This window comes from Pyxicephalus adspersus, chromosome 8, assembly GCF_032062135.1.
Source record: "Pyxicephalus adspersus chromosome 8, UCB_Pads_2.0, whole genome shotgun sequence".
Classification (NCBI taxonomy): domain Eukaryota; kingdom Metazoa; phylum Chordata; class Amphibia; order Anura; family Pyxicephalidae; genus Pyxicephalus; species Pyxicephalus adspersus.
This window is the reverse complement of record NC_092865.1, coordinates 41,575,812-41,589,545: the sequence shown is the minus strand read 5'-3', so window position 1 is coordinate 41,589,545 and position 13,734 is coordinate 41,575,812. Positions and strand designations below refer to the sequence as shown.

At 35.7% G+C, this 13,734-nt stretch overlaps 1 protein-coding gene across 12 annotated transcripts in view; it reads left to right on the top strand.

Annotated features, from left to right (window-relative positions):
* Positions 1 to 13,734, top strand: part of RBFOX2 (RNA binding fox-1 homolog 2) — a 176,694-nt gene that overhangs the window by 152,109 nt on the left and 10,851 nt on the right. For 6 of the 12 annotated variants that reach the window (XM_072420188.1, XM_072420196.1, XM_072420190.1 and 3 more), the window contains 4 exons: positions 345 to 486; positions 4,708 to 4,750; positions 9,733 to 9,827; positions 11,648 to 11,720. In XM_072420188.1, the coding sequence (XP_072276289.1) occupies positions 345 to 486; positions 4,708 to 4,750; positions 9,733 to 9,827; positions 11,648 to 11,720 (353 nt within the window). Of the gene's footprint in view, positions 1 to 344; positions 487 to 3,599; positions 3,640 to 4,707; positions 4,751 to 9,732; positions 9,828 to 11,647; positions 11,721 to 13,734 lie in introns of all 12 variants that reach the window. The other 6 variants (XM_072420197.1, XM_072420192.1, XM_072420194.1 and 3 more) reach the window with 2 other exon arrangements.

Here is a 13,734-nt window from a genome sequence, read left to right as displayed (position 1 = left end):
CTCTTCCCACTTTCTCTGTCGCTCGCATTTGCCCTCACGCTCTTCCCACTTTCTCTGTCGCTCGCATTTGCCCTCACGCTCTTCCCACTTTCTCTCTCTTCTCCCCTCTCTCGCTATTGATTGCAAAATAATATAGGAAATGTTGACTGTTATAAGGTTTATAAAAGTCATTTTGCTATGTAAATTCAGGTATTATGACAAAAGCTTTTCATTAGTTTCCTAGATTGATTTTGGCATTATGATACAAAAATGTCTCACCTTGCTACTTTTTGTCTCTTTTCTGTGTCCTTTCTTTCTTTATTGCCTTCCTTCCCTTTCTGTCTTTCCTGTTTTCCTTTTTGCAGTTCCCGGTTTCCCCTACCCCACAGCTGCAGCAGCTGCTACCACAGCTGCTGCCTTTCGAGGGGCACATTTGAGGGGTCGTGGAAGGACGGTATATGGTGCAGTTCGGGCAGTGCCACCTACTGCTATTCCAACCTACCCTGGGTAAGTAGAAAACATACAATGAATAACTATTAACTCGCCAAGAAAATAGCAAGAAATTTGGAGTTCATTATAGTGATAACTAGCAGTACAGCCAGAAACAAGCAAGAAAAAAAAATAAGACTAGATTTATAAAGCATTATGCAGCTTATTGCAGCAGTCTCAAAACTGTCAACAAGTTAGGATGTATAGAAAACGATAATTGATGGTAAATTCAACTGCACGTTCAATGGTGCATTCATATTTTATGTATTCCGATATAAAATAAGTTATATTCTTTTATAAATTAAATTATTATTTCTTTAATATTTGGAGCCTCATACACATGTGTGCACTTTTATATAAAGTATGTAACATAAATGTATGTTTTTCAATTAGATTAGTTGCATACAATAAAGTAATTCTAGACCACATGTTTTGTTTTTGCTTTTTCAATTTTGAATGGAGTGGTGAATGGTTTAACAAAAGTTAGGTTTTTACTTCAGCCTGTAAATCTTGTGGATTCTTTCCCTTTTCCAGTGATATCAGCACAGGAAAATTAGATGATGTAAACGATTTCTTTTAAATAGTACTCATTACTGTCTGTTTCCAATGGGGTGTGCATGTCCTGACAGGCAGGAAGATTACATTTCCCCAGTGAGGTCACAGACAGCAATAAAAACCTGACAGAGCCCTTCCCCACTCTATCAAAACAAGGTTTTAACTGAAGTTTGAATCTAAGATTAAAATAATACCTTTCTGTAGTCTTTGCAGCAACATAAAAGTGCATAGAAAGATTTTATATAACTTTTAATTAAATATTAGCATGTACCAATAGAAAAACAAAATCCTGTTGGAATTGTATTGACAATTGAGAATAGTTTTCAAGTTTCAGAGGATATCTTAAAAAATTATATCCCTCTGATGTTGAAAGTATTGAAATTGAAATGGTCTTACTTAATGAATGGAAATTTACAGAAGGATCAAGATATAGGAAATAATTGAGGGGCAAGGCTGGTGGGAGCGGGGAGGAGGCTGTTTGAGCTTGTCAGTAACTGCACTTGTGTGTTTTCGTGTGACCAGTCATAGCTGACACGCATGAAATTTGGCCTCATACATAACTGGGTGAGCAAACTTGCGGGATGTATGAATAACCAGAAAGGAAATTTTGGCCATTTTTAACCGCATCTGTTTCTTGTTTACAGATACTAGAATGACAGATATAAAAAGATGGGTGTTTTTATGTTTGTGTATATATTAATGAAAGCAGCAACTGTTTTGCAAGGTTTTGCAATATTTGTAATTTCTGAATAATGTAAAGACTATAGACCTACAAGAGTTTTGAGGCACTCTAACATTTTATTTTCAATAATAAGGTAATCATATTCTGTATATGCTATTGATGGTGCTTCTCTTTCTATATAATGCATGCAAAAGGACACATAAAACAATGTAGAGAAGAAAAAAAAGCAATGTAAAGCTGTCATTTAGGCTTAGTGTACACGGACGTTTTCCCCAGTGTTTAACCTGAGGCTTTAAAAGCCCATGTTTGAAATCCCTATGCATTCCAATAGGCTAATCTATACCAGGACGTTTCCTTGAGGCACGTTTATGAGCGTTATCTTTAACGTTGCTTGCAACATTTAAAAAATAAAACGCGGGGTTAATGCTGAAAAGCGCCCAATAACGCGGGAAAGCGATTTATTGATTTTTGCCTTTTCCTGCATTTATAAGCACTTTAAACGTAAACTCGTTGAAAACAGCAGAAACACTAATAAAAGTGAATAAAACGCCTTATGAGCGTTTAAAAGCATTTTTTAAAACGTCTGTAGACCCAGCCTAATCTAATGGAATGTATTAGATTTACATTGTAGATTAAAACAACGTATCTAAAAATTTTCAAGTATTTTATTTAGTTTAATTGGAGCAAATTTTTTTTAATGAAGCAAAATTTTCATGTCCACTGTAATCTGATTCACAAAGAAATCAGTGTTTAAAATAAAATAGTTCAATAGTGATGCACAAATTATTAAATGTAGCAATAGGTACTAAAATATGTAATCCTAAATAGGGAATACATTCAACTATTTGATGATTCTGTTTCATATATCTTCATGATGTGGTGTCTCCCTAGTTTCCTTGGAAGCTTTAATGAGCCTAGATTAAATTTCATAGTTTAAGTTCATTGTAATTCCTCAAGTTTCTTTTTATTGTAAAATTTGGAAGCCTTAAGATTCCAGGGATTAAAACCCTAAACTAGCTTTGACTGCCAAGAGCAGGTAGTGTCCTTTATTGAAACAGAAGTTTGAGTCTTTACAGTTCCCTAAATTTATTATTTATTTCTTTTTATGCCAGAGAAGATTTAAATCAAAATAAAATAAATGATCAAGTGACAGCCTCCTGTAATTTTAATGTCTGAATCCCACATGTTGATTTTGTTTAAATTTGTTGTCCCTGTCCTTGGTTATGTACACTCGTGCAAACGTATATACAACACTGTTCTGCTCCTTTGTCGTCCATGGATCCATTAGCGCGATGGACGACAGCCACTGTACTCTCGCAAGATTCTCGTCCGATATCCGCCCTGAGCCAATTATCAGACGAGAACCATTGCACGTGTGTACCTAGCCTTTGACCTGTGATTGCTGTAAAAGCCGCAAAATAGAACCTTTGGTTCTCTTTAATGCAGTGTTTGAAACTACACTGCAAAGCTTTCAGAAAGATAAGGATACATATTATTGTGTTTTTTCTTCTGTCCAAAGTCATTTTATCTTTTAGAAATCACTTTTATAAAACCATGCAATACAGCTGCTTGAAAAAAGACAACTCATAAAAATATTTATGATGTAACTGTATATTATCTGTGGTCAAGAACAGTCTAATTTCAATTTACGTGGGATAATACAATGGAATCATCTTGCTGTACGAAAATGTTTAGAACTTGTAGTTGAAAATGTTTTAACTGTAGCTAGTGAGGGGATTAAGAGGATATTCATACATCTCTCTTGCCTGCTTATGATTTTTATGGCATGGTGCATGCAGCTGCTGTTAATAACCGGAATGTGTTTTTTTTTTTTTTTTGTTTGTTTGTTTTTATTATCATTTTATCCCCCCCCCTTCCTGGTGTGATTCTATAGTGTGCTATATCAGGATGGATTTTATGGCACAGAATTATATGTAAGTATGCAATGAAGATTAAAAATTCAAAATATACATAAAAATCCCTAATTTATATTTTATTATCCAATCAATTCTAATCCCAACCTGCTTCCCACTTCCCAATTCCTCTTTGCCCATGCAAGCCAGCCTTAATTCCTATCCATGTCACATTCGTTATTACACTCTATTATTTCTCATTAATGTGCCTTAAAAACTTTTTTTTATCTGTTTTCTCATTTGATTTTTATTCATTTTGTTGATAACATCAGTTGTGTTGTGTCTGGGAATGCAGGCATGCTGTTTTTAAACACACTGCTCTGGCGCTGGAATGATAGAATTTGAAATCAAGGTGGTGTCATTGTGGTGGCAGTGGGTAGATCGTAGTCCTTTTAGGGATATTTAGTAATGCATGCAATGGTGTTGGTCGCCTCCCCGCTGCTATGGTATACTCTGGCTCCAACTTAACTAACATTAATGGAGGAGGGGGGGTGGGAAAAAGTTATGTTTTATTCAACAGGACTGGAGAGAAATTTTAAATGCAGACAGGTAAAAAAAAAAAAAGGGATAATTTTTTCCCCAGGTCCCTAGTAATTTTTAATTAGTGTTCTGTTTTTGGGTTATTTTTTTTTAATTTTTAACCAATTTTAGGTGACCATTCTGTCACTCCCACAACCCATATTGTACTTTTTTACCTACCTTCTCTCTTTTTTTCCTCCTTTCCGTTTCATGTTTGGTTCCTATTTACATACTTGCTTCCACCTTCAAGCTTTGTGTTCTTTTCCCAATGTATTCCTGACCCCTGTGTTGATCTTCATTAAGGGGTAAACAGGGCTATGCAAGAAAGTTCTCAAATTATGTAAACAGCATGCCAAGACATACCATAAAATACGGTGCACCACAGGCTGGCTTGCTCCTCCCTAGTAAATGGAAATCCAAGAGGGGCATTGAGTGAATGGGAAGAGAGAGGTAGGGGATTATTTTTGTCTAATCATTTTCTCTCCGCAGGCTTCTCATGTTGATCATTTGCATATCTTTTTGGTTCTTCTTTACATCTGGGGTTTCAATGTTGTTTTTGTTCTGTTATAGACTAGTCTTACAGGAACCAATCTTAAACCCTAAGCTACCTCAGGTAGGCGCCCTCTCACATGGCCTCCCCTTATTCCAACCAATCAGAGTGCAGATTGCTGTGAACCAAGATTTATATTACTAACCCATAATTAACACCTTGTTGGAGAAGGGAACAGAGCCCACTTTCCTAAATAGATTTATAGATTTTATGGTTGAAAGTTGAGATTTATTAAGTCACAGCAATGTTTATTGCTAACTAAGGCAAGGATTCAGTTTTTTTGTACCATATTTAAGTGCATGTAAGCAGGATTTTTTGCATATAATTGACATTAAGAATTAGAAAAGAATAAAATAATAGGAACACACAGTTGTGTTAAGAATTATAGCAGTGTGTTTAAAAAGTGAATAAAGCTGAAAATTCCTTATACTAGATTTTATTTACATAAAAGAAAATGCATTGGGAACACTGCACATTATATTCCAAATCATACCATGAAGAAGGTTTAACCACTCAAAAGTTTTAGGGTACAATTTTACCCCGGTGGATTAGTTAGCCCTTACATTCTTGTGTAAAAAAAGTATTATCCTGTGTTTAAAATCTAATAACTTGGAAATATTTCTGCCCCCATTCCACCATACTTTTTAGTAGTCTAAAAAGCACCTGTTCCATTCTTCATATACTAAATTAAACTGGGGTGGTGGGGCAAACTAGATTAACCAGTCATTGTGTGGACTCTGGAACATTCATATCTTGCAAATAGTAGTCAGTGGTTAGAGCAGGATCCAAAAACAATAATAACTAAGTAGACTCACACTTTTTTACAAAGGTTTTTTTTCTGCTGGATTGCTGTTATATTGATGTTGATTTTTTGTAAAATCACTTTTATTTTATTTCTCATTATTTCACATTAGCATAAAGCAAACCTCTTACTAGATTTGTGTAGAAAACACCTTGGTGGCTTACCTTAACATGGGTTAGTTGTAAGGGATTATTGAACAGCAGCTGACTGTAGTGGTCAAAACAATAAATCTCCCTTTTTACAACTGTACTTTTCATGTTCCCCTGCAGTACACATATATTTTATGCTAAATACTGCCATACCAATCTAAATTTCAGTTAATCTCAGTAGCTGAAAATTTTTAATTTTCCCTTTTATCGGTCCGGTCTGTGATCCCTCCTGTATCTATACCCACAGCTTTTTTTTTCTTTGGGAACTTTTTCTAAGTTATAAAAAGCTTTAAAATGTTTACAAGTAGCAGTTAAATACAAAATTTAATTCTTCTGAAGTTATCTTAGGCCCTAGTGTCTTCAGTGCTACCATTTTTATTTTAGGCTTATTTTCATATGGTTTCCCCAAAAGGGGTGCCAGAGTTTTTGGTCCGTAGGAAGGTTTCTAAATTACTGATAGTGTTGGCTAGGGGCAGCCAAGCGCAGTCCTATGACTACAACGCTAATGGTGCACTGCCACGACACCCTTGGTAACCTATCACTACGAATACTGTTCTGGCAATTAGGAAAGTATGGTGAGAAGTGCTTACTCAACTTATATTATTATTTTTATTTTGGTATATTATTTCTAAAATAGGTTTACTACTTGCAGATAATAGGTAAGCACACATTACCATAGGTCTATATAGGTGCAACTGTGTATAGTCTAACAGTGACTTGTAAAAACATTTTGCTGGTTTTGTTTACTTTAGAGATGACAGAGCCTGCCTAGATCTGCTTTGAAAAAAGTTTGTTATATTTTCTCCATAATGCTTGAAGATGCCAAAATAAATTAGGACTTATTATATGTGCTTTTACAGTTTATTCAGTGTAATAATATTTGTGAGCACTTAATGGTTCACTTTATGCAGGGGAAAGCTGTTTAGAAATACCTGACAGGGATTGTAAAGCCATGCACATGTTAGATTTTTCATAATCATCTTTAGATATTATCAAGTGTCTTAATGTCCTAGAGATCCACCATGCCAGATCACTAAACAGCTCATGGAAATGACCACTGTTCTAAGTAGAGAGGAGGCAGTGGGCCATCACCACCCATCTCTCTACATAGAACAGAATGGGAATGACTCTACAGTGCTCGCTTGTTGGAAAATTGTGGTTTCCAGCAAAAAAACAAAAAATGTACACAGCCTAACCTTTTCCCAAATCTATTGAAAAAGAAAAAAATGAGTATAGATACAACCTGACCGCTTCCATTACCTTCCGTCATAATGGGTGCCCCTGTATCCCCCAGTCCTGAAATACCTGAAGTTTTTATTCTCTATTTCACACATAATCCAGTTTGCTTGGGTTATAATATACTGTTGTAAAAGGAGATCACAATATCTGAATATCTGATCAGATTTGGAGGCTGCAATCCTTACCACTTTTTGAGGACACAGTTGTTTTACATGGGCTAAAGCTAGATATGGCTTTGGTTCTTTCCTTCACATTTCTGAAAAGTATATTTTACATCAAGTGGCACAATATCTATAGTACGCATGTGTTTCCAAAGAAAATTTTGTGATTTGGCCAAAATTTGAGGGTTAATGGGGATTGTGGGTTAGGTTTGGTAAAGACCAGAATATTCACATATTCTTAACAAGCAGTAAAATAAGTTAGAATACCTCCAAATAGGTCCCTGTCTGCAAACCAAATGAGAGAAAAAACTAACTTTTAATGCCTCTGGTGTAAACTTTTAAGATGAAATATAGTCTGCAGTTACAGAGGTCAGTAGGCATTTTTTAGAATTTTTACTCCTCCCCCTACTTTTATATATTCCCTATAATCGAGTATCATCTATGCTTAATATGGTCCACTGACTTTCTACCTGTATAGTATGCTTTTACGTGTTTAAGTGGATGTGTGATAATAAACAACTTAGTGGCTCTGTTCAGAGTTCTGTAACATTTGAGCATTGTTGCTCTGTTTATTTTTTTTATCACAAATAGAGTTGCATTATTTTTACAGTTTAAGGAGCATGCAGAAGCCTGTGATTGAGGTGGTATAAAGATGTGTTTGGCAAAACTTTAGTATAGCTTTTGTGTAGGGAGTATGTACCAAGAATATTTTAGTACAGAAAATAGAGTGCTGTTCTATTTGTGTACAATATATTAAACTGGTCATCATGTAGGCATGGGTGAGTCCTGCGTTTTTTGTTCTAGATGTATCCTATTTAGTCAATGACCAAACTGTGTTTTTTTTTTTTTTAGCTCAATGTGTTATTCATTTAAATGCCTGATGGTAATCTTGCATTAGGCAGAATTTGTGTGCTAATTGAAAAATCTTGCTGGTAATATTGATAATTGTGATTTGACACAAAACAAAGTCATCTGACAACTGAAAATCTTTGAAATAGAAATTGTGGGGGTGCAGAGCTTTCAAACTTTGTCATGGAATGGAAGAGCCTATATGTTTGGAATAAGTTGGTTGTTTAGGTAGGCCCTCATGCAACATGATAGCTGGGGGAAAAAAGCCAGCGCTTAAATTGCTATGGTTGCTTGATTTATAATGGATTCAAAACCCAACCCCACAGTAAGGATACTCTTTTGCTTTACATATGACATAAGGGATAAGATTACAACTGTTCTATCTGGCAACATGAGGCCCACCATTGTAGTTTTGGATCATTGGTAAAAGCCAATGAAAACTAATTATTTTAATTTACCCTCACTCGTATCCTTCGTAACATTGTTCAAAACCAATGTGTAGAGAGTTATCTCTCTCCTCTCCCCCCCAATATTGTCAAAGTTTTCCTTTACCTAGTCTTTACCTAGAAATGGTAAACCTTTGTTTTATATGGTTTGACTTTTTAAAGTTCTATCAGAAGTAACATAATTACTTTTATGATGTGATAATGTAGAAAATATATACTGTACAATAGGACCTTGTTGGTTACCATATAACAGCTTGTATATTGTATGTCATTGCGCAGACATTCATTTACATTAGTAAGAACATTTATTCTACAGGGCTATATATAGAATAATGAAGGCATTGTATTTAAATAAGTTGCTGCATATCAAAACCTCGTCTTTCTTCACATTGATCTTATCCTCATTCCCCTCTAGTTCCTTCTCCAGTTTGCCTTAGGTATTAATGACTTGTAGTAGATGTGAAATACACCAGCATTGAAACATTAACCTTCAACTGACTTGTTGACACTCTAACACTCTCACCTGAATGCACGCTGTAGAAAAATCCCTCTGTCTCAACCTCATTAGCTTGTGTAGAAGTGTTAGGGCAATTTACTTTTTTGCCTCCATAAGTCACCTTGTTTGTGTTTTGTGTGCTCGTGTCTGAAATGTTAGCTGGCTTTTAGTGATGGTAAGTCATTGATGTCTACTATGACCTCAGTGAGCTGTACACACCATATATTATTAGGTCATGCATGCACTGAACTTGATCCATTTCAGCAAATGCTTCACAGTTAGTAGGTACTGTGAGCTGGGGTCATAGCAATTTTCCACTATCGGTTACCTTGACCTGGAGTCAGCCTGCAGTCTTGATGCCATGAGCATTTTTTGCCTTTTTCCTGGTTTTTGACAACAAAGATGAACACATTTCTGCATCTTTTGTGTATGGAGCCTTAAAATCATGCATCATTTTTTTTACTTGTTTTTTTTTTTAACTCCAAAAGGATTAAAAATGATTTAATTGCAATGATGAGCTTTTTTTGTTTTCCTGGCTTCAAGGGCCTTTAAGAACATATTGTTGCTGAATATTTGCCCTGATGTACTGATTTGTAACCACACTTCCTTTGGTTACAGGCAGTTTATTTTTAAGATTCAGAAGACTTTTCCAGGCCATTTTCTGATGTTATAACAGTATTTCTCATTGTATAATATCAGTTTCAAATGTACTATGGAGAGAACTATTTACTTATGAATCTGCAACATAATGTATGCTTAAGCATAAGTTTGAAGTTCCTAGAACCTACTGACTTGTTTATAGTAATGGGTAATATAAATTACACACATTTTTTTGTCCTGTGCATTTGTTAATTGTTGATTGCCAGTCCCCTGACACATTTTGTTTTATTTTTCTTTACACAGGGTGGATATGCAGCATACAGATACACTCAACCAGCCACTGCTGCCACAGCTGCCACTGCCGCTGCTGCCGCCGCTGCTGCAGCCTACAGTGATGGGTATGACAAGCTTGAAATTGGGAGATTCCATTATAAAAGTTTTTGCAAACGATTTCAGGGTTAGAAAGTGTCAGTAGCTTAGAAAATGTAGAAAACATTAAGTAATATTACCTTATTTAAAGTGGAACTTCATAATAAGAAATAAAAAATGCGCACCAGCAGGTTAATGCAGACGAGAAAGGCAACGTCCCTTCTGCAGAAAAAAAAATATTTTCTGTGAAGTGCACTGAGCTACACAGGTATCCCAAATCACCCCCGACTATTACATTAATTCTTGTACATCTCCGGCTGTCCATGATGGAGCAAAGAGACGAAAAAAAATCAAAATGTAATCATGGAGGTAAGTTTATTTTATTGCAAAAGAGACATTACTTGTCCCTTCTGCAATACAGCACCTGCCTGGTAGCATATTTTATTTTGAAGCTATTGATATGAAAAAATGCTTTCAATGGTATATTTACCACACAAAATTGGGCCCTGGACAGTTATAAAAGTGGGGCCCCCAAAAAGCAAGAAACGGCCAGAAAAGAAATGTTTGTTGTCATAAACTTTTTTGGGCCCATTTAGACCTTGGGGTTATGGTTCGTTGCATCATTGTTATTATTATGTTTGCACATTCCCATCAGTTGCAGCCCAAAACATCCAAAAAGCACAGTGATCGGTTGTGGTGCACTGATAACATGTTTGTCACAGCAGAATTGCTTACTTTACTGCGCTGCCATTCAAATAATGGCACTGTGACCCACTAAATCATAATATTTTCCTTGGGTTAATGCAAAACACTACAAATACCACAGTATTCTGTTTTTTACATTGCGAGATTAATTATATATGTTCACAGTTTTCTGTAAAGTGCCAAAAAGTCAAATCTTCCTAGCACAACAGTGATTATATACAAAAAATATTCCTTCGTACATCCCAATTTATAGTTAGATGCCCATGCCCTGCTACCTGGCAATGGCAAGCAAAAGCCACAACTGCAAGTTAGAAAATCTAGCTTATGTACACATGTCCCTCAATATTTAGTGCTAAACTTGCTAGAACATTGCTTTGTGGGCAGGATGCAGCACAGTGCCATAAATGTTTCTAACCCCTCCCCCAAAAAGCAATCTAAACTATATTTATTTTTTTAATCTGTATTGTTAAACAAGATACCTTTCATTTTAGATTTGGCCATGAATGTCTTTGTTCGAGCTGTTCCTGTGATAGGGGTAAAAACCCTGTTACTGTGTGACAGATGTACAAATTGTTACCCTGTCATGGAGCTTGACAAGCTTCCTTTTTAGTATTCATTACGTTTTATCCTCCTTTATCACTGGAAATCTGCCCTGAGAAATGCAATACAGCTATACCATGCATGTAGATGGAGGTGGCTGCAAAGATTCTGATAAGCAGCACTGAGATGCATCAAACTATGAAGTTGTTAACAAGCTAAGCAATTATTTTAGTAGAAATATGTTTCGAAAAACTTGATATTGATATTTAGCAAACTAAATGTTGTATAGATGGTGTTTACTTGAAAGACAAACCTAACATCCTTTTAAAGTGGTAATCAATGATATCCATAAAAAAGTAGATCAGGTTTTGCCCTCTTTACCTTTTTTTTTTTTTTTTTTGGCCCTAGTATAATAGAATCTGCTAATAACAGTTGGTAATTTGGCTTAAAGGTGTGTTGGCTGCTTTCACCAACCATTTGCTAAAAAGGGATCATTTTACTCTCCTTACTGATCAGCATATAATGTTACTTTTTTGCTCTCTACTCTGTAGTCTTACAGATTCCCTCTTTGCCTTCTAATACTACATTTTATTTCCTTTACCAGATACGGAAGGGTATATACAGCTGACCCATATCATGCCTTGGCCCCTGCTACCAGTTACGGAGTGGGAGCTGTGGTAAGTAATAGGTCCTTCACCAACAACAAAGTTTGGACAAGTATTTTTAAATACGCCTCAGTATTTTGTGTCCATGTGCTTGTCTGTTGAGTTAGTTATTTGTGTTAGTTGTGCTGGTGATGCATAGCAATAAATTAGAATTTCATTGAGAAGTTCATTTATTTCAATAATTCAATCCAAAAAGTGAAACTTTTATAGATTCAACACACACAGAGTGATATATTTCAAGGGTTTTTTCTTTTCATTTTGCTGATTTATGGCCTACAGGTAATGAAAAACAAAGTTCAGTATTTCAGAAAATTACGATACTAACAAAAGACTAGATTAAAAAAAAAAAAAATATATATATATATATATATATATAAAATAATACAGAAAAGTTGGCCTGCTAAACTGTCGATGTGCGCATGCCGGGGCTCATTTTGCATGAAATACTGCATTAATGCAGTGTGGAGCCGAATAGCTTGTGGTAATGTCAAGGTGTTATGAAAGCTCAGGATGCTTTGATAGCGGCCATCAGCTCATCTGCATTTTTGAGTCTGGTGTGTCTCATGTTCCCCTTGACAGTACGCCATAGATTCTCTATGGGGTTTTCAGTCAGGCGAGTTTGCACAGTGATACCATGGTCATTAAACTAGGTATTGGTACATGTGCCAAGTCCACATATACAAATGCCAAGTATTTATATTATGAGAGATTCACTTTTTGAATTGAATTACTGAAATAAATAAATTTTTCGACCATATCCCAATTTATTGAGATGCACCTGTATATTTTGCCACGAGGCTAAAAGTGCCTTTTGCAGTAACAAAATACATGTGAGTTATAGTTCAGTGTACTAAGCCTAAAGCCTGCTTTTTCACAAGGATTCAATATATGTAGACGATTTATTTTTCTGGAACTATAAATTGGGTAATTTGTTTAAAGTGGAACTAGACGTGCGACTACTCGCCTATCCCCATTCCATCACAGGGCACCGCCATCTTCCTTCATTACTTCCTGAAGGCAATTTTCAGCCATCTTGATTGGTTGTGCTGGGATGATACAACTCCCACACAAACATATGGGACTCTATTGTTTCCCTGGCAACCAGTGCTAAGCTGCGCATGCACTCCTAATTGGGTTACATGTACAGCTCAGCACAATCTGACAACTGGGCAGTTTACAGGCGGGTAAGAGCAGTTATTGCAGAAGAAACATTGTCTGTCCCTTTCTGCAATAACCACTGTTCCACTTAATACAATCACTCTCTTTCTTCTGATTTCATTTTACCAGAATAAACCATTGTTACAATAAAGTCTTAAAACTATTAAGCGTTGCTTCTCTTTAAAAGATGGGAGCGCTTAGTTTGAGCAAATATTCCACTGTTTTCTGTTAAATCTTTTTTAAATGCATCTTTCACATTTTATATCCTTGAAATTTTTTGCTTTGTTTTCATCAAATGTAGAGATTTCTAGATTTACTGCTAGAGGTGGCTCAGGACCTTGGTGCAATCGCTGCAGCCTCCCTGCTTAGCTTATGAGGCCAATATCTTAATTTGGTTGTTAAATCCATAAATGTTTATTGTGAGGGGGGGGACGTAGTAAGGACTCTTTGTGTAGTGTTATAAAACTACATCCTTACTAGTAATGACCGTCAAGATGTACATAGCTCATGGATAAGACTTCGGTCTTTACCATTTATACATTCCAAAAAGTTATTTCTTTAACCGCTACCTTTTATACTATTTTAGGCGCTTACATTCTAATATAACAGTGATTATATAAAGTAGATTTGATGACATTGTAAGAAGTATTTGTGGTAACATATGACTTATTCTGGCTCCTTGTTTCTGATGTAAGCCCTTCTACTATATCATATCCTTCTTCTACCCATATAAACATTTATGTTTAAATCTTACCCAGAGCACATTCTGCATGGCACTTGTTTTTGACTTGGTTTGGCATGGGCTGCATATGCTCAGATGCAATCCCATAATCCTAAAACATACTGTTAATATAGTTGACTTACTGCC